The 27,480-nt window shown below is 37.3% G+C and overlaps 1 protein-coding gene across 13 annotated transcripts in view; it reads left to right on the top strand.

Annotated features, from left to right (window-relative positions):
- Nucleotides 1-27,480, top strand: part of KDM6A (lysine demethylase 6A) — a 159,908-nt gene that overhangs the window by 26,922 nt on the left and 105,506 nt on the right. For all 13 annotated transcript variants that reach the window (XM_075773662.1, XM_075773647.1, XM_075773672.1 and 10 more), the window contains exons 3-4: nucleotides 9,345-9,453; nucleotides 22,751-22,800. In XM_075773662.1, coding sequence (XP_075629777.1) covers nucleotides 9,345-9,453; nucleotides 22,751-22,800 — 159 coding nt within the window. The remainder of the gene's footprint in view (nucleotides 1-9,344; nucleotides 9,454-22,750; nucleotides 22,801-27,480) is intronic.

Here is a 27,480-nt window from a genome sequence, read left to right as displayed (position 1 = left end):
TATTCTATGTTAATATAGTTAAGAATAGCTAGAATAAAATCAGATTTAGTAGTCTTAAATTTCAGTGTGTGGTGAACTATTTCATTAGCTCTAGAACATTTGCTAAATTTAGGTGTTGCAGTTCTATTTGAAATAAAACTATTTGGTAAAAAAACCAAAAACAGTTCCTGTATTTTCAGATAAAAATCAGCCATTTCAATTGCCTATGAAAAATCTATTGCTACTTTAAAAAAAAAAAAAAAAAAAAAAAGGAAAGGTGGTGGTTGTGTGGGGTTGGTTGTTTGTTGTTGGTTGTTGTTGTGGTTTTGGTTTGGTTCCCCCCCCCCCGCCAAAACCCAACCAGGCAGACTTTGGAACGCTGAAATTCCATACAAAATTTGTCATGATTTCCTGAGTCTTCAGATTATGAAACATTTTCAGGGACAGAATAGAGACCATTATTTTTACTTATAGTTTAGAATTTGTTTTAATTTCCTGTGTAATGTAGGTGTGTCTATACATACTTACACATCTATATTTGTAAGTATGTCTTACTGTATTTAAAAGAAGTAGGGGGGTGGTTTGCATCCTAAAGGTGATCTCAGAATTAATGCAGAGTGATTCACTACATTAAATCCAGTCAAAATTTTTCACCAAGATGCAATTGGTTATGGATACTGTCAGCTGAAAACAACTAAGCTTCCTGTATTTTTCTTTGAGAAGCCTACACTGTTGAGTTTACATCTGTCTGACAGAAAACACTTGTAAAGAGTGTTTCAGAGTTCTAATATGTGTTCTTTATTCAGTGGTGGCAAGTTCCTAGCACCCCCCCCACCCCCCCGAACTGCTAAAATGTCACTTTTCTCCATTTATCATTGCTTTGCATGTATTCTATTTTGTGTTTTGTTTTGCAGTTCTGTGCTTTTTATGAAGCAGTATCCCTCATTTTTCAGTGATAATTGGCTTCGGGAAGAATCACTTTTAAGTTACTTGTGTCTCCTATTCTCCATCTGATTGTAGCATTTGCTTTGCTGATACTAATTTTCCACTGTAGCTCTCTAAATTGTGTTGTGGATTTTTTTTTATTTTTAGTTTTTTTCTTATGGTGATAGTGTGCTTCTTTCACTCTAGAACATTTTTTGTTTGTGCTGTTTATCTTTCAATTAGTTTTTGTGTTAATTTTCACTTGTAAACTTAGTAACCTTGACCTTACCTGTACTGTTTTGCTGCTTCATCTCCTCTCTTCTACTTCCAGATTATATGGAAGATGTAACAAATATTTTTTTCAAATGATTCCTATGGTAGATAAGTCCTAGACTACAGTAGTGGCTCTTAAAGAAAATTAATCTTAATTGTTATCATCAAGCTATGCATAATGTGCACAACTGCTTTTCTTCTTTATTTCTTGCGCTGTTTATTCTTGTGGCCTGTTTCATGAAGCAGTAATCATGGGAAAACAAATTGGCCAAAGCTGATGATAGATTTCTTGAGAAATGCATGAGGAGGATCAGTTTCCATTGTTCTATACTATTTATTGTCCCTGAAAAGATAAGGATGATCTTAAATATTATTAGCAGATTAGAATACCTTCCTGACATTGCAATATACCATAGAAATTTTGCAGAAACAAAATTCTCAGAGCCCAGTTCGTTTCTCTCTTTCTTGCGGCCTGAGTCTTTTGGGACATGAGCACATTTGTGTCCATCCTGCTGTACTTTTAACACTTATTGAGGCTTTTATGTAATATATTCTATAGTTGAAATACAAGGAGAGTAAACTTGTGCTAAGTTCAGAGAGAAATTTCATAACACAGTATGAGCTTCACAGAGAGAAAGAGCATATAAAGATGCTTTGAAAGCTGTAATGGGAATTGATAGAGTAAGAAGGTAAGGGAAGTTGAGTGTTGTGCCATCCATAAATAATACGAGCGCCTTCAGTGGAGGATCTGTTGAATTAATACAGGTTATCTTCAATCAAATACGAATTGTATGCTTTTCTCTGCAGAAGTAAATGAGATGTTCTTTTAAGTAATCAACAGTCCAGGAGGTGGGTATTTATCCAGCCAGTCATTGATGGGGGAAAAATAGTTTAACTTCTGAAGAATCCAGGCTGGTCTTTTTTCTCCTTGCTTAGCTGAAAGGAGCCTTGTTCATGCTTCTGTTGCTGCAGAGCAGGAGCTAGAACTGAATCAGGAGGTTCTCAGGATGGTAACTGTTGTCATTGTTACTAGAAAATCACGTGTGTGTGATGGCGAATTGTGGCGTGGGGAAAGGAATGGAAGAGAAGCCTTTCAGAACATCCTCTTTTGATCCTGAGATGGGGAGGATGAGCTCAGCACATACATAAGCTTCTGCTCTCATGGTCTGTAGGTACCCTTCAGGCTGACTGGTAGTAGATAGTGTGATCATTACTTCAGTGTCCAGCACTATCTACATAATTACTTTCTTTTCCAGAAGGGTAAAGCATCCCTTAAGAGCTAACTAACACTTCATTTCTAAGCATTAGTATAGTATGTATTTCATTTGTGAAGAGTCCGCTGGTGTCTTTCTCTCAAATTTTTTTTCATGCTTCCAGTTCTCAGTACCTGCTTGCAGAGCCCATCCATTCTGATTTATTGCTTTCTAGAGAAACAAGAAAAAAGAAGCAGGGACTGTGTGTGGTGTTGTCTGTCCCCGTGTCCCCTCATCCCCCTGATAGAATGCTTATCTACATATACAATAATGTCTTTTTATTATGAAATTTAAGGTTCTGGGACCATCTTGAGGTTTTGAATTTGTTACTTTACGCTATATTGTCTGCATTAAAACACTGTCTTTTTCTTGAACAGTTAATTTACCATCCAGTAAAACTCAAATAATTTATTTCACTGTACATTACTGCCCAGCTGTTGCCATGCTAACAATTTATATTGCTAGTTTTTTTTGTTTTCTGTAGTTGTTAGCGTTTTTTCTGTGTTTTAAGTAAAAATTCGCTGACTCAATGCATTCATCTGTTTTCATATCATTAATATATTAAAGACTTCATAATTAACATGTTGTCATGTTTGGCCATTTAGTCCTGCTACATTCATCTTAGTCAATCATACTTGTCAAGAATAAGAGAGGGGATCATTACATCATCTTCTTTACAAACTATTCAAAAAAGCTTTATTGATTTTTATTTTTTTTTTAGTAAAATTGTTTAACAGTAATTTGAATTCATGCTGAATTGCAACTGGTGATAATGGTAAACTTCTTTTCTTCATATTAGTTGAAGTAGAAATTGTCCTTCCTATTGTCATATCTCCTTTATGAAGTGTAGCTGTAATATGTATCAGTGACTTCTGCAAACAATATTTACAATTCTGCTTTTATCTGTTGGATTTTTTAATTTTTTTTGTTGTTGTTATAGTATATTCCCAACTCTAGGGTCTTTTCATGAAAAGAAATCATGTTAATGATAGCCATGATAGTGTTTGTTTGTTTTGGGGTTTTTTGGGGGAGGTGGAGGTGGGGGAAAGGTTCTTTTCTCAACAGAGGGGGAAAAAATATTCCAGTTCCTTTCCCTTTGGAATAATAAGTAGTGAACAAATGGTGATTTAGTAATGCATTTTAAAGATCATAATAGAATTATTTTTTTCCTTTTGTGAACACCTATGAATGCTTTGCTAGCTTTTTCCAAGTTGACAAATACCCTAAGCCTTTTTCTTTGCTACATTGTGTTTAAATGTGTCCTAAGAACTGGTGGTTGAATTTGTGAAATCAGATTGCTCCCAGTCATGAACTATGATGTCTTAAGAGGGGGCTTGTAACTCTCATGTCAGCAGTGTTGACAATGGTGTATTACTTCAGTTTGCTTTTAATTAAGCAGGTGGCAAAAAAACATAAGTAGTAGTATTTTTTGTATCATATCAACCAACTTCTTTTACTGCAGCCATTACTGTATTTTACTGTATTTGTTTCCTGCCTCTGCTTTAGTTGCCACACTGCGAAGCAGCTGCAGGTGATTATCTTGCCAAGTTCCTAAATTCTTCAGGTTTCTCTTTTATATTCATGCAGACTTGAACAAAGGGAAGAAAGTATAAGACATTGTGTAGCAATCTTCCTTTTCATTTCAGGGTCTTTCTCTTTCTTGTTAATTTGTCAATACTAGCAATTCTCAAGGCTGGCTCCACTGAGTGCCCTTACAAATCCATACGATGTGGAAAAATACCAATACTTAAAATCCTGAGGGGTTTTGAACTTCCTTAGAATTCTTAGTGTCTCAGGATGATTTAAATTGATTGCGCAAGTGGTACCATAGATGGCCTTTGCAGTTACAGATCCACTGAAATTAGATCTTTTGATTATTCCTTCAAGGAAACCATATACAGATATGTGTAGTTGTGATCTCCCTCTTCAAAATGCTTTGCATCTGTTCATTCAACTAAGAGACAAATTCTTGCCTATGCAGAAAAAGGACTCGTTCCTTTCTAAAGATGTTTATGGAGGGATTTGATGGGAAAAACATTTCTCCACCAAAACCAAGATCTAGTGGAGGGTGTCCCTTCCCACAGCAGGGCAGTTGGAACTAGATGATCTTTAAGGTCCCTTCCAACCCAAACCATTCTATGATAAATGAGTTTATCTAGATAAATCTGCTCTGGCTACTAGGAAGAGCAAGAGCCATGTACTGACCAGTCTGCTCATTCTTCAGAGACTCAGAGGTTGACTTTGGTGTTCCTGCCGAGGAAGTAAATCTTGCTCGTAGTTTCTGTTTCATTTTGTTAGAATGTGCTAGAAGAATTTTAAAAATTCATATGAAACAACCTTCACAATTTAAGTTGGCATAAATATGTTTTCCTGGTAATGTTGCAAACAGGTTAGAGATCAACTGAGAGGATGTACTTAATGGTGTAGTTGAATTGCTCTTACGGTAACAGTTAACAGAGTTAACTAGACTTAACTGTAAGTTAACTGTTACTTAAAGGGGAAGTTCTGTTTTGCAGCTCTGGTGCCCTACGCCTTGCCTTGTGCTGGTGTTAGTAAGATGGCTTAGCGGTATCTTCAAAACGTATTCCAAGGCAAAAGGAAAATCTGCTTTGTTGAGAATTGATCTGAGTTGTGTGACAGACTTGGGCATACCTTTTTGTATCTCTATTATATATAATTCTTCAGGTACTTGATACATCTTTAAATGAGGATTTTCTTAAAAAGGGGCTGGGGAAATGTTAAGGGTCCCCGGATGCTTAGCTGTTCAAGTGCATGTGGTTTATAATTACTTTGAACATCTGTATAGAAAAGTCCTGTTGATATTTGTTCATAAAGTCAAGTTCCTTTTAAATACCCGTAGCCATCTAATTCAGGAAATAAACTACCCTAACTTCCTCTCCAGCAGTTTTTGTAAGCTACCTGTTGTGGTAGCAGTTTTTATATGTTCTGAACAATGACTGAATTGTAGAATACAAAAATACTAATTTAAGACAATGTCATACTGTGAATATTCTCTTCAATAGCTGCAGCAGATACTGCATATCATGAGAAAATGGAAGGCCTATCTGCAAATGAATCTGTGACAGTTAACACTAGGGGCACCAGCAAGAATTGTGTTATGATTTGTACAAATCAAGAGATGAGACCAAAAAGTAGGGAGAGGAAGCAAGGTGCAAACCCCAAGATTCTGCATTAAAACACTTGCAGATGGGAATAGGCTCAGCTGATGAGCCTGAATGTTGAGAATTGCTTTATGCACACATAGTAATTTTAAGAAACTCACTTTGGACTTCTAGGCTTTGCTTCTGATTCCGAGGATCATATTCTTTAGATTGAGAGCTTGCTGACTCCAAGAGTTATTCACAGTGGTGTGAATAAAATTAAAGGAGTAGTAGCTTTGATTGTCAACAGAATTCCAGTCATAGAATCATAGAATGGTTTGGGTTGGAAGGGACCTCAAAGATCATCTAGTTCCAACCCCCCTGCCATGGGCAGGGACACCCTCCACTAGACCACCTTGCCCAGAGCCCCATCCAACCTGGCCTTGAACACTTCCAGGGATGGGGCATCCACAGCCTCTCTGGGCAACCTGTTCCAGTGCCTCACCACCCTCACAGTAAAGAATTGCTTCCTGATACCTACCTAATCTAAACCTACCCTCTTTTAGTTTAAACCCATTACCCCTTGTCCTGTCACTACACTCCCTGATAAACAGTCCCTCTCCAGCTTTCCTGTAGGCCCCCTTCAGGTACTGGAAGGCTGCTACAAGGTCTCCCTGGAGCCTTCTCTTCTGCAGGCTGAACAACCCCAACTCTCTCAGCCTTTCCTCACAGGAGAGGTGCTCCAGCCCTCCAGTCAGCTTCGTGGCCTCCTCTGGACTCGCTTCAACGGGCCCATGTGCTTCTCATAGTGGGGACCCCAGAGCTGAACCCAGTACTCCAAGTGGGGTCTCGCAAGAGTAGAGGGGGAGAGTCCCCTCCCTTGACCTGCTGGTCAGGCTTCTTTTGATGCAGCCCAGGATATGGTTGGCTTTCTGGGCTGCAAATGCACATTGTTGAACTTCTCATCCACCAACATCCCCAAGTCCTTCTCCTCAGGGCTGCTTTCAATCCCTTCCTCGCCCAGCCTGTAGCTGTGCTTGGGATTGCGCCAACCCACGTGCAGGACCTTGCACGTGGCCTTGCTGAATTTCATGTGGTGCGCGCAGGCCCACCTCTCCAGCCTGTCAAGGTCCCGCTGGATGGCATCCCTTCCCTCCAGCATGTTGACCACACCACACAGCTTGGTGTCATCAGCAAACTTGCTGAGGGTGCACTTGATCCCACTGTCCATGTTTCTGACAGAGATGTTGAACAGTGCCGGTCCCAGTACTGACCCCTGAGGAACACCACTCATCACTGGTCTCCACTTAGACATCGAGCCATTGACCACAACTCTTTGAGTGTGACCATCCAGCCAATTCTTCTAGTGCAGTTTGCTAAGGCAAAACTTGCAACATGAATGAAAAATTCTGCAGCAACTTTTTAATGTAGAGGTAAATACACATCTCAATATTTTCAGAATAAGGCCAAATAGCTGCACATTGAGATGTGTAATTTAAATGGTTTTCTTAGATCATTTTAATACCACACATACACCTAATAGATTTAATATAGAAGTTACCCATTTTACTGCCGTTTTGCAGGAGCATAGCTTTGTTTTAATCCATCAGAACTTTGTTCTGAAAACAGCCATAAAATAAGGCTATTCTGGACTTGGAAGTAGGTGAAAGCATATGTAATACATCTCAGGTTTGGGATGCTGAGACCCACTCATCTGGTCACATACATGGCTTTGTGTTCATTAAGTACAGTAAGGCCTATTGTGCTGGTTTTGGCTGGGATAGAGTTAGTTTTTTTCATAGTAGCTGGTATGGAGCTGTGGTTTGGATTTGTGCTGAAAACAGTGTTGGTAGCACAGGGATGTTTTGGTTCCTGCTGAGCAGTGCTCACACAGAGCCAAGGCCTTTTCTGCTTCTCACCCCACCCCACCAGTGAGTAGGCTGGGGGTGCACAAGGAGTTGGGAGGGGATGCAGCCGGGACAGCTGACCCCAACTGACCAAAGGGATATTCCATAGCATATGATGTCATGCTCAACATATAACTGGGGAAGCTACCTGGGAGGTGGGATCACTCCTCAGAAACAGACTGTGCATCAGAGTTGGTGGATTTTTTTCCCCTCCTACCTAGGTGGTGAGCAATTTCATTCGTGTATGACTTGTTTATATGTATATTTATACACACACACGTGTATATATAAATAATAATAATAATAATTATTATTATTTTCCTTTGTTACCCTATTAAAGTGTCTTTATCTCAGCCTACTTTTTTTTGTGGGGTTTTTTTTCCATTTTCCTCCTCATCCCACTTGAGGGTGGGGAAGAAGTGAGCGAGTGGTATGTGGTGCTTAGTTATTGGCTGGGGATAAATCATAACACCTATCGTCCTATGGCTTACCATTTAAAAACCAATTTTAAAACTAGCATAACATGGTAAAAATGTAAAATTAAAGTACAGATTAGATCAGTAATTTGGATTCTCCACAGGTGTTTTTTAACTTTTTTTTAACATCATTTTATTGTTGGCATTTCTCATTTCAATGATTAATACAAGTGTACATGAAGTAAATCATAAATACAGGCAAGACCGCTAATTAGTATTAAGACTTAAGTATTACAGGTTGGATTGATCTTTTTTCCCCTTTTGAACTTCTAGTTTTAATAAAATGAATTAAGGAAGCTCATCATTTCAGATTAAGTATTAAGGTTTTTGATTACTGCAGTATATTAAAATCAAGCAGTTCATAATTGCAACCAAATTTGAAACATAGTCAAACCATGGGTTGGTGAAAGTCATGGATTAACCAGCTGGAATTAGAATTTCTTAGAAGTCTGTTGAGCTTTTGAGAACTGTGAAGTCTTCTGCTGGTGCAAAGGACCTTCCTTCCATTTAAGTTTATTCACGTACTTAATTTTAATGGCTATTATGTTCAAAATCAAGAAACTGAAAGTTCAAAAAGTTGGGAAACGGATTTAATCTATTCATTCATTTCCAAAGTGTAAACAGGGTCATGAGACAAGTATAACAGGTTAAAAATCATGACCATTGTGGTGAATGGAAGGTATCAGTTCAGTTTATTAAAAAAGAGTGTTTGCAGTGCAGAACACAGTTTGATTCTGTGTGCCACTTAAAAAACTTCTAGGGCAACTGTTCTCAGAATTCTTTTCTAGTTCGATTCCTGTTTCTAACTTTAGCTTTACTTAGTCTAGAGTAGCTTTACTTAGTCTACAGTGACTGTGTAGTAAGTAGAAAGTAGTAAACTGCATTTTATGACATGATAGAGGTGCATGTAAAGAATCAGATCTGGGGAAATATATGCTAAGATATATAAATGGTATAAGCAAGTATGTTGAGGTAGCGTATTTGTCACTTTAGCAAAAACTAGAATTAAATGTGAATTCTTCAGAAAAGAAACAATGAGAATAAAATCAGGTTTCTTTCTTGCAGATTGGAAAGAATAAAATCAATCCTTTTGTATGTCATTGATTTTTTAAATTAAAAATCATCATTATGTTAGAAGTTTGGTTTGTGTTTGGGAAAGAATGTTTCTGGAGTCAACAGATAAATCAGAGAAAATTTTTATTGTTCATCTGCTGTCAATTTGCGTTATAATCAGTGAACTTCTAAGTCAGTTCTGTCTTAAATATAACATTTCTTCTTTGAAAAGTAATGCTAACTATGTTACCAAGTTTGTCGACTTCTTGCCTTGCAGACTAACAAGAACCTTTGTTATTTCTGAGAACATGTACAGAAATTGTATTATTTGCTTTGGTTAATATAGAATTTTGAAAACCTTGTATTTCTTTTTCCCAGGCTGTTCGCTGCTATGAATCGCTAATTTTGAAAGCTGAAGGAAAGGTCGAGTCTGATTTCTTTTGTCAGTTAGGTCACTTCAACCTCTTATTGGAAGATTATCCAAAAGGTAAGGGTTTTTAGTACTTCTGATAAATGTCATTGGGGGATTGTCATTTGATGTAGGTGATACAGTAGAATGAAAAACATTTGGATAACTCACTGTTTTCTCAGTTTGTTCTGTATTTCAAAGCCCATAACAGAGTAAGACTGATGATGTCTTTACAAAAACAGTTGTATTCTAACTTCTCATTCTTTTTTTTCATCTCTTTTTTAATTGAAAAAAACAAACTAAACCACTGCTGCTTCAAATATGAATATGAAGTTTCTTTAGTTTATACAGTAGTACCACACTGCCTACTTCACTTTTTTTGGTTTGTTATTACATGACTGTAATGGCAGTTGAACCCATGCTGTTGAAGGTTTCCTGTGGGCGGGGAGGGTCGGAGACACAGGTGCATAGGACAAGAGCCTGTCTTAGTGCTTCCATGTATGTCCGCAATCTCAACAGGTAATGCTAGGCTGAAAGTGTTGATTCAAAAGCAACAGTCTCCACTTAGTATGTTTCCAGTTCTGTTTCAAATACTGAGTGGAAGAACGGTTGTAGAGGTTTGGGGGGAGCTGGGGGTGAATTTTCTGGGTCTCTGCTTCATCAGTCTTTGAAATTACTTAACTGATTTTTGCCATCATTGCACCTAGTAAACATAGAACTTTATGTACACTTGGGCTTTGTTGCTTTGTTGGTCAGTAGAGTGCTTTTTTGGTAGTGGTGTGGATTCCCAAAGATACTCTGCTGTATTGCTGAGACACAGGGTTAGATCTTTAGCTTGTCCTGTTTCCACTTCATGTCACGCTGGGTGTCAGGCCCAGTGTCTGATAACTGCCTCCCTTCCAGTGGTGGTGGGAGGTATGGATAGTAGAAAGCTTTTTTGGATCTTACTCTACCTAGCTAATTAGAACAGGTCAGAATATTGAATTTTTTTCATGGGATGTCTTTTTTTTTCATTGTTGTTGCTTTTTAGTTTTAATATGAATGCAGTTCTGCTTGGCTTTGTGTAAGGAAACAAGCACCACCCCCACCCTGAAAATGTCTACTTGCACCCCCACCCCTTTTTCTAAATACACAAAAATACTAGTTTACAGTTACCTTGGGATGTAGAAACAGGGAATTGAATTACAACTGATAGTAGTTCAAAAGCAGTACGTAGTGATTCAGGGTAGCTGTGGACCGTTTCATAACAGTGTGTCTCTGTGTCCGCTTGTTCACTGTGTTTGACATAAAACAGTGTGAGTTAAGGGTCCTGGAAACCTACCTCGCCTTCATGTTTTAGGTGACAAACGTTTAGATTTGATATTACTAGGGAGGAATTTGCATTTGTCTAAATTCAGAAGGCTTGGAGTGATTGAGGCATCTGTTTCTTTCTGTTGAATATATGGGTAGCTTAGGGACCTTAGTACCCACAACTTGTACCAACATCTTAAGAACCCGCAACTTGTACGTGCATCCCATCCAACTGGTGTAATATAACCACTGGTGTTTCCAGTTCTGGAGACATGGGAAAACCTGAAGGGAACGTGACAATATGCTGGCTATAGAATTTACTGAAGAATAGTCTGATCCCATGTTTTGTTTTTATGTTATGTTACTTCAAGAAAATTCAACCACCCTTCTGCAAACAACTTACACTGCTGTTTCTGATTAGCCTAATAACAACTTGGTATGATGTGAGTGCAGTATGGCTTATTGGACGTATTTTACTTAGCAAAAACAGCGCAGGATCGTGGGCTGAACTGCATTAACTCTGCTGTTGAGTTGATAACAGTTAGAAGTGACAGGACTAGGCATTGCTACAGATCAGAGGCGAGGTTTACTGTTGGGAGTCTGCTTTGTACTGTGCATGTAGCTTTAAGAACAAGCGTAAAAAATACAAGTGATAGTTGAAAATACCAGTTCTCCAGAGCTGTAAACAAGCGTGAGCAGAACTGTGTGGGAAGAAATATTTAGGCATTAAAAACCTGAATTAAATTACTTAGTATTTTCTTAGATGCCTGTTTAAAGTCACATCTCAATCATTAAAGAAGTCTCAAGAAGTGAAAAAACTTTGTTAGTGGGAAAAAAAAAAGATGTATCTGTATTTTCAAAGAAATGGGGTAGCAGTGAAAATAATACTGGAGGAATTTTAATTGATGGGAAAAGGAAAGTTAAAGCATTTTTAATTGACAGACACGCATTCTTGTTAACTGCGGTTGTTGAACTCCAGTACCAAAGACCCAAAGACTGTAAAAGTATTATCTACCACACCAAAAGTCTTAAGTGTTCTGTAATCAATTAACTACTGTTACTTGAGAGAAGTAGAATGTGTTGCATTATAAACGTAAAGTAAAAATAAATTTTATTTTATCCTATAAATTCTATTACTTTAATGATCATACATTCTAATTGCAATTATAGTTAAATGCTTGGGAACTGAAAAGTAAAGGAGTTCAGAAATGTTTTGATGTCACTAATGTATGTTTTATCCAGTTTTTAAGTCCTGAAGTTCCAGAACTGTAAAATGCTGAAGCAGGATGATCTTCAGAACTATAAATATGTCTAGTCTGAAGTTAGTCCTGGACAAAGTTGTAGAGAAGTTAATGTATTTAATAAATTGGATGTAATTAATAAATATCACAAGATAGTAGCGTGACTAATGCTGAAGAACTTTTTTCCTTGGAAGCCTTTTATTTATTGAATTAAATATCTTCAATAAACGTGTACACCTTTGTATATAATGAGGAAAGGTGTATCTTTCTTTATTAAAGGTCAGTGTGATAGGGTTCTTTGTTTAAAAGCGTTGGCAATATAGTTTGTGTGAAGTAGAACAAAATTTAGTTGATTGCACAAGTCTAATCAGTGATCAAGGTGAAGCAATGCTTGGTTGATAGAGAGCTGTTACGTTTCATGTATGTTGTTCCTTCTGTTTTGATATGTCTCATTTTTTCACAAATATGTTGACAAATGTGGATCATTCGGTTGAGTGTATTCATTGCGCATTAGTAGTTTCATGTAGCCAATACTTGGAAATCATAAAAAAGCCTTGTAGGTCATTTCTTTACAAGAATTAGGACTCATACCCCAGAAGAGAGGGACCTTGAGAAAGATTCATGGCAGGTTAGTGCATGTCATTGTTGGAACTAACCAGGCAAATAGTTCCCTTGTTGCATGTATGCAGGGAATATCAGTTAGGGGCGGGCTACCTTTGCACATGGAGTAAGTTGATGGCTGATGTCTTGCTGAAGTCTAAATACATCTAGCATATATATTTATATTTTTAAATGAAACCTGTTAAATGTAGTAATTTCTTTTGAAGTACATTGTTTTCTGTCACTTGTACCTCTGAAGTCCAGATTTAGTATGCTTTTTTTGTAAAAAAGAAGTACTTGTCTCCAACAAAAGTTGTGAGTTCACATCAGAAATTGCTGGATGAGGTTCGTTCTTCTCTGCATTATATCTGAGGTTAAACTAGAATATCACAGTGTTTTTTCCTAGCCTTTAAAATATCTGAAGCTGGTCTGCAGCTTGTGGTTTTTCCAGAATGCAGTATGTTTGAATTCCTGTTGTTAGCTAAAGGGTTTTCAGCCAGGAAATTGAGTTGTCTTGTTAATTGCACGCTGCTACTCTTAGGAGAAAGTCCTAGGCAAGGTATCAACCTTTTTGCAGATTGTGAATACTGTGAGCCGCTGACTTGTATTCAGATGATTATAACCAAGGCAGATAGATTCAGCTTAGCAAGCGTGTTCAAGGTGGTTTCTTTCCCCAGCTTTCATCATCTTTATGATAACTGGTTAGAGTTCGGCTTTAGGATTTCCCAGAATGAGAATCTTTGCTCCTCCTAGTCAAAGCTCTTTTGTTTTCTCAGTGGCATTTTCTTAACTCTAATCTGATGTCTTCCTCCTCTTTTTTTTTTTTTTTCTTTAATGAGGCAGCTATTCCCCAGCTGTTTGATTGTTTCAGAGCTTTCCAAACCTGTTGATCCCTGGGCATGTCTTTTGTGGCACCCCTGTCTGCTTGTTGCTGCTCTCTGCTTTGTGCTGGCACAGCTGAATGTGCAGCTGTGTGGGGAACTGATCCAACTGAAAAATAAACCCAGCAGAAAAAAGTGATGCAATTGCCCCAGAATGTGAAACCTCAGCTTCAGGTTTTGCCAGAGGAGGTTGATGAGTTGTCATGTAGGTTTTTGGATGCTGGCAGCATTGTGAATCCAGCTAGGACTCCATGGTATATACTTGTGAACTTTGTTTGCAACTGCATTCCTTGGGAGAGATGGGATTTTACCACAATTATTGTGCTGCTCATCTTGGAGGAAACTGATGTTACATCAGTAGTTGGAGATTTTTTAGGGGTTTTTTTCCATGACACTGGTTTCCATAAGGAGTACAGTGTGTAGACAGAGGACTTTAAACAGCATTCAGCTAGAACCCAAACCTTAATGAGCTCATGAACTCTGATGTCATCTGTGTGTTTTCCTTAGGGATGTTTATATCTGTTTTGTAGAAGGATCATATATATATTGGCTGTGTTCCAGCCTGTGACTTGGAGGAGAACTAACAGTTGCACAAGTGGAGACATACTTTTATCCTTGAATTGCTGTTTTCTAAGCAAAATTCCTGGAGGTAAAAGTAGATAATGCAATTAATGAATGATGTGGAAAAAACCATGCAATTATTCACAACACAGTTACTAAAGCACAATAAATACCACACTAAAATAATTTTTATTGCTGTACTGAAGTGGTGATCGCATTTTTATGTAGTACATCAGAACAGTTTTAGTGATACTTATTTTGTTTGTAGATTGTGACTGCATTGTCAAAAGCACTAAAAAATTGCAAATAATTTATAAGATAAATTTGTAAGTGTTAATTAGTCCACGGGCATTTTTTAGCACTTGTTAGGCTAAAATTTAAAACAAAACTGAAAAAAAAAATACAGAATATTTATTGAGGTGTTCATTTATTAAGATACAGCCTAAGCCCAAAATTTAAACACTTTTTGATTGCTGTTGTGTAAAGTATTTTTGTTGCAAGAACATCTCCCAGATTCAACAATGTACCCGTGTTCCTCTGTACTTGCAATTCCAGCTCTGTAGAGAATTTCTCTGTAGTGGTTAATGTCTCAGTCTTTTAGGACTTTGAAGGAAAGTATTGTCATTAGGAAGTATTTCAATGTGCTGTGTTTTGAGGTACAGAGAAGTAGGAGTCACCGTAAAGAATTTGAGAGAACTTCCCAGCTTAGATAGGATTGTGCTGGTTGCTGCAGGGTAGGTGCTGGGCTGTCTTTTACTGATGAGTCTTGAAGAAGTAGAATGGATTTTAAGTAGCATAGCAATCTGAATGGGTTGAGGAAGAGGCAGCTGTGTTTCAAATGAGTGTGATTTTTTTGGTTTAAGATTTTTTTGTTGTTTGTAATTGTTAATAACTGGCAGAAATTGGATTACTTCTATTTAGAGCTGTTTATTTCATCTTCAGGATTCTGCTGTTAAGTTTTGGGAGGTTTAGTTTCAGACAGTTCGAACCATTGCATGGAATTCCTATAGGATGAAGTAAGAATGCTATCTTAAGCTTAGAACATCAAAATGTTCTTTATAAATAGTGTGTGTGAAGGTTGGGGTCCAGACTCTAACTGGACCATGCTTTTTGACTGGTTGTTGGAAAACTTTCATTTTGGGCAGTATTAAAAATAAACACTTGATTGTTAAATGTCATTTTGCAGAATATGCTCTTTGAAGGATTTCTGAGCATCACGTGATTCCATTGTGTTCCTTCACTGATATTCTCAGTATTTTAAGATCTTTCTTAGAGTTCATTATCTAAAGGATTTCTGTAACAGTAAACTCCTTGTCAAACTTGTGTACATCTTACACGTTTAATACTTCTAAGTCTCCTGAGCAACTCATAGTGGGACATGATCATAGGACAGTGAGCTTCTCACCACTTTGCTGCTGCGTTGTATTTCCACATGAGAACGTGTAGTTGTTAACAGAATTACTTAGAGGACTATTGGGTGAATTTTCTTTATTAAATGTATGAGTGTTGCCTCTGTGTGTCTACCTTCATTCTGTGTGAAAAGAAAGACATGCTTTAGGCTTCTTTGATAGTCTCCCTGATATTTTCAGCACAAATCTCTGGAGGAAATGGAGAACAACTTCTATCCTGAGGTTGGAACAAAAGACCTGAGCTGCATTTTGCTGCTCTAGCTTCCATAACACTTTTTTTTGGTCGTTATAGAACCATAGAATCATTGGCTCTTGGAAAAGATCTTTAAGATTGAGTCAAACCACTAACCTAGCACTGCCAAGCCCACCAATAAACCATGTCCCTAAGCACCGCACCTATATGTCTTTTCAATACCTCCAGGGATGGTGACTTAACCGCTTCCCTGGGCAGCCTGTTCCAATGCCTGACCACTCTTTTGGTGAAGAAATTTTTCTTAATACCCAATCTAAACCTCACCTGGCACAACTTGAGGCCATTTCCTCTTGTCCTATTGCTTGTTACTTGGGAGAAGAGACCAACACCCACCTGGCTGCAACCTCCTTTCAGGTAGTTGTAGAGAGCAATAGGGTCTCCTCTCAGCCTCCTTTTCTCCAGGTGCTAAACACCCCCAGTTCCCTCAGCTGCTCCTGATAAGACTTGTGCTCTAGACCCTTCACCAGCTTCGTTGCCCTTCTTTGGACATGCTCCAGCACCTCAATGTCTTTCTTGCAGTGAGGGGCCCAAAACTAAACACAGGACTCAAGGTGTGGCCTCACCAGTGCTGAGTACAGGGGAACAATCGCTTCCCTAGTCCTGCTGGCCACACTGTTTCTGATACAAGCCAGGATGCTGTTGGCCTTGGCCACCTGGGCATGCTGCTGGCTCATGTTCAACTGGCTGTCAGCCAACACCCCCAGGTCCTTTTCTGCCAGGCAGCTTTCCATGCCCTGTAGCATTGCAAGGGGTTGTTGTGACCCAAGTGCAGGACCCAGCACTTGGCCTTGTTAAACCTCATATAGTTCGCCTCGGCCCGTTGATCTAGCCTGTCCAGATCCCTCTGTAGAGCCATCCTACCCTCGAGCAGTTCAACACTCCTGCCCAACTTGGTGTTGTCTGCAAACTGACTGAGGGTGCGTTCGATCTCCTTGTCCAGATTGTTCATAAAGATGTTAAAGAGAACTGGCCCAAGTACTGAGGCCTGGGTAATGCCACTTGTGAGCGGCTGCCAACTGGATTTAACTCCATTTACCACAGCTCTCTGAGCCTGGCCGTCTAGCCAGTTTTTTACCCAGCATAGAGTCAATTCCATTGTCTCAACCTTGAAATTTCCTCACCTTTTGATGCTTTTAATTTTATGGCCCAGCAGTGTTCATCTTGCTAGGTTGAAACACTATTGTGGATAGAACCTGCACTATGTAATAAGCTGTTTCCATAACCTGCATATGTGTCCTAGGTGTTTAATGAAGATTTATTTTTCCTGGAAGCATTGTCAGATTTAAGCCATCACATGTACCCTTTCCTTACTTCCCTTGTGCAGTTCTTCAGCTAATTTTCTATCTTACTATGCATTTTCATATCAGAGAAGCACTTAGAAATATTGGTGCTTCTTTAAAAAATAACATTAAGAAAAAGAAATTTCTATTTAAGAAAACAAGTATTGTTTTACACAGAAGAATATGGAGCTTTGAGTTGTTCTAAAGTTCTCTTTTCAGGGATATGTCATCAAATTAATGCTTGCTTTTTGCTTTTTAAAGTTCAGTAAGCCAAAAATCTGTTAGTCACACTTAGCCTTGCAAGGTGCCACTAGATGGTGTCAGTATCTAGTTTGCTTTTTCCTTACTCAAGCACTAAAATAATCAAACTGCTTCATGTTTGCATCACTTTCAAAGTCCTCTTAAATTTTCAGGTATTACAAAGTAGGTTTTTTAGAGCACATCATAAAAGCCATCCTTTTGTGATTGCATGATTTGATGTGCTAAAAATGACAGGTAGGTGGATGTCATTCAGTCTAGACATTTTGGTCCCCATTTTCCCCTTATTTGTTTGTTTAGGTTATGTTTTTAGAGTCTGCATGTGAAAAGAGATTGTCTGTGGTATTACTGAAACAATTATGTATTCTATAAAGTATCACCATTTTCTCATGAAATTACATGAATTTAAAAAAAAAATCCACAACACCCTGAAACTATATATGTGTTAATATGTAAAATCTGTTTTGTATTCTTTATGTCAAATCAAGGAATCTTAAACAGGGGCAAATAAGAAACCAGTATCATCCCTGTCCTGATTCTGAGATGTCCCTTGACCCCAGTCATAGTAAGAGGGGAAGGCAAACTCTTCAAGGACAAATAATAAAGGCTCTCAGTGTCAAAGTAACTGTAGATATTGCGAAGTGGGTAGTTCTGGGTGGCTGTAAAAACCTGTAAGAGGAGGAAACAAGTAGACTGTGACTGTATGAAATCATCGAGGGTCAGCTCTGCAGGAGGTGGCAGAGACTCAAAGACAGATTCCAAAGCCAGCCAGAGCTGAGGAGGTTTCTTACTGTCCAGTAGTTTTAATTCTTTGGGTGGAAAGATGATGTTTTTCTTTTCAGAGCTATTTTAGGTAAACATTCTTTTATTCTCATCAAGCAATATAGCTGCTGCTGATTGTTCTGAAAAGGTACATATATCTTCAGGGCATATACCACCCTCGTATTCAGGTAAATGCTGTCACTGCCACTCAGTAGGTTGTACGGTTTTCAAGAGTCTGATCATGTAAGTATTACCTGTTAGGTAAAAAATGTAAATTGCCAGGTTTTGGAGAGCGATGTTAATAGGAAGAGTGTAAACTGATACAATAAGTAATGAAATCACAGAATGGTTTGGGTTGGAAGGGACCTTAAAGATCATCTAGTTCCACCTCCCCTGCTATGGGCAGGGACACCCTCCACTAGACTAGGGTTGCCCAAATACTGTGCAGAAGGATGGAGACAGTTAACTATGAGCACTTTAGGAATTCTTGAGTCACTTGTCCAATATTGGTTTAGATGTCTGAATGTGGTCTCTGAGGTTTGTACTTTTAAGAGAGTTTTCTGTGGTTGACTAGATAATTTTACAAATATAGTTGAGAGTGAAGCAAGAAACATTGTCCTACTGTTGACACTCAGTCGTGTTCTTTCTGAGTCTGGACATGCATTTTCTAGATGCTCAGGAGTGTTTTGCATGCCGAAAAAAATTTGCTGTGTATTTGGCCTCCGACAATTCCATATGTTTAAGAATTTTAGTGACAAACGTTTAGATTGGAAAAGCTCAATATTAAGTTCATAATCATAAGATTGTCTGCAGAATTCTGCTGGGCCTAAAAGTGGTTTGAAAGCAGTCATTTCAGTATGTTTAAAAAAGGACATCTTAATTGAAACAGGGTAATTCACTTGCATCCGTAAAAATAAGAATTGACCCCATGTTGAAAGAGAGGCAGTAGTTCATAGAAATTTTTTTCTGACAAAAATTGTGTCACCTTGGAATGACCAGTCTTGGATGAAAAGTAAAGGTGCAAATGACATTGCAGCCTTTAGTGTTGAGGGTTTTTTTTGGTTGGTTTTGGGTTGGTTGGTTGTCTTAATACTACTAATGTGATGCATGACACAAGTGACTTTCTTTTCACTTGTTAATAAACCAGAGAACATCATCCTATAATTAGAATCATAGCACTGATGAAGCATAGCCTATGTTTCAGATAAGAACTTGGGTAAAATTTATGTGGCTCAGCTGATTCACTTTTTCTTAATCTAGAATGAAGTTCGTAATTTGAGGGATTTGCACTTATTTCCTATAGTTATAAACTTAATGTAAGGGAGAAGTTGTTTGTAGTTCCATAATACGCTTTTTAGATAAGATACTCTATTTCGACACCATAGAACTGAGGATAAATGTCTGCTTACTGACTCGCTCAGGGCATAGAAAGTGTGGTAGGGTTCAAATTTATGGTTTATGTTCTACTTCTTTAAAAATTGGAAGGTTGGTTTAGTTTTTTAAAAAAATCTTGCTTTCATCATTTGATTTCTCGCCACCTCTTATATGCAAGATTCTTCTTATGGATATGTTTGATTAGGGATGTCTCATGTGGTCTCTCGCAAAAAAATGCTCTCTTGAATCCTTTTTTTTTTTTTCCTTTTTTTCTTTTTTTCTGTTTTTCTTCCTGGTCCTTCAGTGCTTTTCAGCAGAGTTTGAGGGCTTGTGGGGCAGATGTTTAATCTAGATGTAAAGGGGGCTGAAATAAACTTTCACAGGTAACTAACTGTAAGTTGAGCACTGTTAAATACTGAAATTGTGCATCAATACTAGTTTCTAGTTGTCGAACTTCAATGAGGAGGAAAGAGACCTCTATCTCCTATGTAAGGGATACTTCTGTGATTCATTGTTACGCATTCTCAGCAAAACACTGAAAATATTAGCATTTCATCTTCAAGATGTTAAGTAGAAGCAGAACACCGTTACCCTAGAAGGGAAGGCTGGATCCCCTAGAAGAGGTTACTGAAGCCCTAAGTAGGATTGAATACTTCAGACACTTGAGGACTGTAGTGTTGTCTTTGTTCCTCTGGAAGAGTAATGTGACCTTCCTTAGAATGAAGGCCATATCATCTTACCACATAAACATGAAATGTGCTTCAGCAGTTCATGCTTTCCATGTACTTCTTTTTAATTGTAGCATGAGCCTGGCACATTAAAGCAGTCATTTCAACTGTTTCTATGGGAAGTTGCTAAATTTTATTGACGAATGGAGGAGTTAAAAAATAAAATTATTTCCAAAGATCAGCACTCTAAGGAAAACTGGCAGAATATCATGGAGCAAAGACTCCTTTCTTTAATATAAGAACTTTTCCCAGAGTGGAATGGAGGTGCTAAAACTTCTCTGGGCAAGTTTCTTTATAGCAAGTGACATTAGTGGAGCCTAGTTTCCTGTGCATCCCAGTCTTCCTCCTCCAGGGGGCTTTATCGGATCTGAATGAGTGAATACCTTCAGATGTCTTCTCTTTCTCTTCCCCCGCCCCCCCCAGTGCTGCTTACCTCTGTTCCACTGATTCTGTTTGGCTGGGTAGCAGGGCTGTGCATGCTCTGACTAGCTAGAGTTATGAGCGAGAAGATGGGATTGAGCTGTACATCTTTTTGCTATACTTGCATAAGGAATGGTTTGGTCACTGAATAGCAGTAAGGTGCCTTTTTCTGCACCCTTTTTTTTTTTTTTTTCTTTTCAGCTTTTCTGTTGCCTCTCTATTTTTGTATTTTTTTTAAACTGTTGACATTTTATAAACTTATATGTTTCCCTATAGCAATTAAGGTACTGCTGATATTTCAGCTCTTCTGTAATGGATATGCTCATGTGGATCCTCCTCTGTTTTAACAGCTGCACTGAAAAAGTTCTCCCTTTTATTTTCCCAGTATAGATCCTTAGCATTGTATTTAATGATTTTTTCATCTTGTTATTTTATTCATACCCCCTGTATAATTGACTACGATAGTTACTTCTTAAAAAAAATAGATTACAAGAAGTTCTCAGTTTCCTAAATATTGCATAATACAGTGCTGTTGACTTAAGTATCTGTAATACGCTTTAACCTTTAAAATTGGGATAGGTACTGCTTGAGTGAAAAAAAAATATTTCCTTTTATTTAAGTGTAGTGCATTACAAAACTGTTTCATAGTGTGTGTGTTTGTTTTCCTATTTGGGAAAGGAAAGTCATTCCCAAGTTCAAAAGCTAATTATGCCTTTCTGTTGAAATTCATTAATGATACCTGGGAGAAGGTGAATCTAGGAGGAGTATTTGGGGTACGAGGTTATTTTGTGTTATCGTGAAATTCTTCATAACGTAATTACAGAATGTGACTGAAATATGCTTAGTCTTAACATTCTTAAGCTTACATTGTTAGACTGCAGTCATATCCTTCAGTTTGTACCAAGTTTTTGGGGGGGCTAGGGGGAGGAATTGTATTCTTAAATTGTGAAAGACTTAGCTTGATTAACTAGTTTTTTAAGTTATTTTATTCAGCTAAGTTCCATGTAAGTGTTTACACATATTAGATGTTGGTAGTGTAAGGATGATGAGTGTTCTCCTAATTTTTTTTCTACTCCGGGCATTTAAATGAATCACAGTTTAGAGCACCAAAATTAGAAGCTGGCTTCACAAGCAGTTCCAGTGGTGAGGAGCACCTTATGAGCATGATTCAGCATGTATCAGTTAGGCGTTTGAAAATAAAAGGATCGTGAGTCTCCATAAGACAGATGAGTGCAAAGGTGTACTCTGATGAAGAAAAACCTCTGTGGGCCTTGTCATTATGTGTATGTTGTTCTTATTTTGCTTAAACTTCAGGACTTTTGTTATGGAAATGAATATGCAGGACAGGCATTGAAGGGTGATAACATTTAGGGACATTGTTTAGCCATGGTACTTGCAGGAAAAGAATCTGCGCATAAAGTATATACTGTTCTTACTGTCTTAATCTGTTTAGAGTTTGTTTAGTGTTTGTAATTTTTCACAGCAGAGATTGTCTTCATTTGTTGTTTGGAAAATGCATACTGTTTAGAAACCATTCTTAAATCTTAAGAAGCAAACACTTGAAAAAAATCAAAATCTTGTTGTTACTGCAGTGAAACATTATTTAAAATTCTCCATTTTTCAATGGTGCCTAGTCTAATGTTCTTATAAGAACGTAAAGCCTGTTTGCGTTCTAGTCTGATGTGGCCTGTTAGCTGAAGGGCAAGATGAATCAACCAGAGTTTTTAGTGGGGAAGAGGGCTGCAGGAATGGTGATGTGAGAAATCCGTTGTGAAGTAGAACTAATATTCTACTAACAGAGTTGTTCTTAGCACTGTTCCAGGTTAGTCTTGGTCGTAGATGTTGAATAAGATGTAAGCTTTTTTCCGCTTGCTTTTGTTTCTCTAGTTACTGAATGAAAGGGCATGTGAAATTGATTTCTCTTTGTATGTCCCTCCGCACCAGTTCTTTAGAAATTACAGGACATCAGGGAGCATGGTAAATGAGCTACATGATTAAATTTTTAAATCTTAGAACAGCTTTGTCCAGGATGAAAATCCCAAAATTTCAAATTATTTCTTTTGTTATAGGTTTTCTTTAAAATATTGCTTGATTTACATTTGTAAGATTAATAATAAATATACTTTCGGGTTGACATTTCATAAAACAAAATTATAATCTTAAGGAATGAATTACCCACAGCAGTGTACTTATTGTGGCAGTGTTACTTTTATTAAATCATTTATCATTTTAATGTTGTGTATTCTGACTCTTAAGGTTTTCTATCTTCAAAGAAAATGCAAGAAAACAAATTCAACATTCATTTTTCTTTCCTACAGCATTATCTGCATACCAGAGGTACTACAGTTTACAATCTGACTACTGGAAGGTCTGTATATGCTGCTTTTTTTTTTTTTAATGTATTGTTTTAAATGATTGAATTTCTAAAATAGATTAATTTCAATCTAAGTTTGGAGTATCTACCTGCAGTTACTTTTTGGCATATTAATTGGATCTTAATGGAAATGTTCACCTATATGTACAACTTACTATAAATGTAAGTGGAAATAAATCTTCACAGCATTTGTTGAAATGCCAGATCAATTAACTTGACACATTTTAGATTTTTTTATTATTATTATCTGTTACTTCAGTTTTTCTTAGGAAACAGATATTTGGGTATGTATGAATATTGAGGGAATCACAACCACTTGAAAGCTGCTGTGCAGGTGTTGGACTTGTACTAGGAAAAGTGTTTTCAGGTTGCTTTTTATTTCTGTAGATGCCAAATAGTTTAAATTTCCTTTCAGTATTTTAGATACCATTCTTATGTAAGATGGGAAGAAATCCTGTCTTTTCTGTAAGTCCATATAGAGGTATCAGAACTTTAATAAAATTAAAACATTTCTTATAGCGATATTGTAAAAAGTAGTTAGCATTACTGTATTGTCACATGAAAGAATGTGTAGCTTATGATTGAGACAGAGGTGCAGGAAAGCACATAACACTGTAGATATTTGCGTGGTCTTAAGCAGCTGTTTCCCGTGAAAGTGTGTGTAAATGTGTATTTCAAATAGGGAGGGCTCGTTCTGGAAAGACGTCAATGCTATGTATATACGAGCATTAGAAAAACATTTTCAGTGTTCTTTGCATTTTGTAGGGACTGTAAGTATGTTCTGAAAAATCCTGTGACAACTCCTCCCATTGGGAGGATGGAAAGAGGGAGAAAGGCAGCGTAAATAAAGGGTAGAAGAGTGAATGGAAATAATGTCTTCTCTTGGCATATGGAAGGAGAGGTCCAATCAGAGGGTCCTAGGAAAATTGTTCCCATTGTCTTGTAAAGCCCCCACTCCAGTAGAAGTCATATGAATGCCATTTTTGCACCAAGCCATTTTGAAGTAGTTTTTTTCAGAAATAACTCCTGTAATTTAAAAACTAAAACATAAAAAGCATTCATCTATTCTTACTACTTACATGACTTCGGAGAGTTAGTTTGAAGATTGCTGTAAATGAGTGTTGAAATTCATCAGTTAATTAAACATATATTGTAATAGTTGCTGTTGTTTGTCCTCTTCCCAGGTTAAGGAATTCAGAATAGTTTGTGAAGAATTATTCTCTCTGGCTTTTGTTCTAATGACTCATTATTACAAGAAGTGATAGAGGATTAGTAAATTATTTTCCTTGCATTTTCAGAGAGTTCAGGGTGAAGTGTAAATCATTATATGTATTTCCATAGGTATAGAGTGTTTTAGCGTAACTCAGAATATTATCTGCAATTAAAATAAATGCAAACTGTGATTGTTTTGCAGTCCTGTTTCAAAAGCATGGATGGCAGTAAAATGTGTGATTTGTGCTTGACTTGCTGAAAGCAATTTCTGTTTGCATGCAATGTGCTGATATTCCAGCATACCTGTTTCTTGTGTATATCTGAATTGTTTTACCATGCGGAGATTTATTTCAAACAATTCCAGTTCCAAGCATGAGAGCATTGTTTGGAGCTGACAAAAGAGTATTTTGTCTTTTATAAAGGAAAAACACAAAAGTCCAATGATGTTTCTTAAGGTTGGCCTCACCTGGGAAGGATACTATGCTACTTGATCTCATTACGAACTTCATTATAAATGTGTAGTCCAAAGTGGGATTTTGTTTCCCAATAATAATTTTGGAGATTGTCTTGATTTTATATGCATGAAAAGACCCTAAAAATATTTTTCAGTTAATTTTTTTTTTGGCTGAAACTGATAAAAATCACAGGTGAATCATATTTCATCTTATTAATGGATGATGAAGCTGGTCTGGAGTTGGCAGTGGGAAAGCTGTCTGGATTAAGTCTGGAGAAAGGTTCTCCCCACACACACAAATGAGAGAATTTCTTTTTGTCCTTCATACCTTGTATGTATAAGAAATCATTTAGTCAAGAATAGTAAGTTTTTGGTGTATTTTTGGTCACCATGTTACATGCTGTTTTGATTTACTTTGTAATGAACTTTTTTTTGCAGAGAGGTAAGAGATGACTTAAAAAAAAAAAAGGGAGTCACATTTCCTTGTTTTATGATTCTCTTCTCTTTTTTTAGTTCTTTCAAAGTTAGATGTCATCAATTAAGTTGTTGGAATTTGTGATGGTAAAGTAAAGAGGAGAGAGAAGGGTGTGAAGAAAAGGTGGCATTTGTGAGCTACGAGGAGAGCTGTGTGAGAGTACTGAGAAATTGATGGAGAGTGCTGAATCACATGAAGGTTATTATATAAGATAGGTTTGAAATCAGACAGGAACAGTCTTATAAACTTAGGCAGTATATCTGAAATTACTTGCTGTGGTACAGTGCAAATTTACGTGGTTGAAATAAGCATTCTGTATGTTCTTTGTTTTATAAATAGAAAACTTCTAGGATTGTGAGAGATTTTTAGGTTGCTTTGGGTGTAGTTTGTCCTTCTATAGTATGTATAGTCCCTGCAACATTGGATTTTCACTGTTGCATGGGGTTGGTAATTGAGCATTATTTTCATGGATTGTTCATTATATGGTATTCATTCTACAATTCATCCTTTTTTTCCCCTCTTTTTTTTTTTTTTTTTTTTCCCCTCTCCTTTCAGGAAGAAAAGCATTTTACATGTCTTTTTCATAGATTTTTCTGAAGGTCTGAATTTTTTACCAAGTCTTTTTCTGTCACAATTTTGTGCATGGATTGTTTTGTTGGTAATACAGTAAATGTTTTCTTGATCCTGGGGAACAAAAAGAAAGAAAAAACACTTTCGAAAATATATTCTGAATATATGTTACAGTGGCAGAAGTGAAAGGTTAGGAAGATGCTGTATTTTGCTGTTTACCAGATCAATATTTCCTCCATTCTGATGAGATATTACTTCCTTTCAAAGAAGTAATACCTGTACAGATAGTTTTTGAAAGAGCTGGTTGCATTATGCCTTATATTTCTATATAGACCACTTTTTGCAGTAATGTCTTTGGGCACCCACAGATTGATGTAAAATGTCCAGCAAAATTGCTAAGTTTGTGCAATTTTTATTCTGTACAGGCACTGTCACACCTGAACTCTGCATTTTAAAAAATTATTTGACTTGAAATAGTACAAAGTAAATATCTCAATGTGGATAAAAGCTAAAATAACTTAATAGAGTCCTTGCATTCAAGTAGTTTTCTCAACATTTCTTCTTATATGCCTATGCTAAAATAAATCTCCCTTCTGTGCAATGTACTTCATTCTGATTTCTTTTTAAAACTCTCCTGTGTCAACATGTTGGGGGAGGTGAGGAGGACTGTGGGGGATGAATAGATAAGAAGGGCAGTTCAGGAGAGGGAGACAACGACTAGAACTGCACTTTGTAGATTTTGATGCTACTGAGAATATAAAGATACCAGGTGTAAGTGTCTGCCATGGTTATCGGTTCTTGACGTCTTCTGAGGAGGCAGGATTAGAAGCTCATCAAGGAGTAAGATATTTCTGATTTTAGCCAAACATGATGGCAGATATCTGGCACCTGGAAAAAGTTAGTTTAATCATCTTACGTGGTTGTATTATAATGCAGTTGATCATACTGAACTTTTTTTTTTTTTTAATGTAATGGCTGGGTTCGGGTAGGGCTGTCCTAACAGAAATTTTAGTACCTGGGTGAATTTAGTGTGTGTCAGTGCAAAACATCTGGATCTGTTGCATTGAGAAGGTTGTCCAGAGTAGGGGACACCTAGAAACCTTCCTTCACAGATGTGAGGCTGTAAGAGGTTTTAGTGCTCATCCATGGGGGTGGTTTACAGAAGAGCCTGGTTGTCCGGTACTTTGATTGCATCTCCTCTGCTTTGGCATGATGTTGCTACTATAGTCCTTATGTGGTTTGATAGTCTTGATTAAAGTATATTTGCGGTCTTTTGCAGGTAGGTGAGCGTTCACTTATTGTGAATTAGAAACTGTGTCCCTGTAGTTGTTGCAACACAGAATTTGAATAAATAAAACATTTTAATACAGCTGTATTAGGTAGCACCAAGCTCCCGTATGCTGATTCTCTGCAGTGTTTCCGTAAGCCATCTATTATTAACATCTCTGTGGTTGGGAAATGAATATATAGCTTTCTAGACAGGATTTTAGTCAAATCCAGGGGATTGTGGACAAGTTATGAGGAGCATGAGGACAGCACAGCCATTTTACCTTATTCTGAGTGTGTTAATTCATCAAAGAGAAGAATCCTGTCTGTCTTCAAGGATTTTTATAAAAAAACTGCGTTTCATCGGAGTAGCAGAGGGTACACAGATACTTAAACATTTCCGTCTATATGTGAATAAGTTGGAGGATTGCCAGGACACTGTATTTAGAAATTCACCTAAGTGAGCCTTAAAATGATGGAAGTTACTCCTATATCAAGGAACACTATTTACCGTGGACTAGGATGCTAGAACTTAGATTGAGGTTACCTTAAAAAGAAAAGAAACCTCAATTTATTCAGGTTAAACTCAACTGTAGTAGCTCTTTATGGAGAAGTGCTTGGAGTGGATCAGTCAGAAAATCTGAATGTTCCTTGAAGTGTTTGAGGAACACTTAATTAGTGAGTTATATCCTCCAAC

Source organism: Balearica regulorum, chromosome 1 (genome assembly GCF_011004875.1).
Source record: "Balearica regulorum gibbericeps isolate bBalReg1 chromosome 1, bBalReg1.pri, whole genome shotgun sequence".
Taxonomy (NCBI): Eukaryota; Metazoa; Chordata; class Aves; order Gruiformes; family Gruidae; genus Balearica; species Balearica regulorum.
The sequence above is the reverse complement of the archived record's forward strand: the minus strand, read 5'-3'. Positions and strand labels throughout refer to the sequence as shown.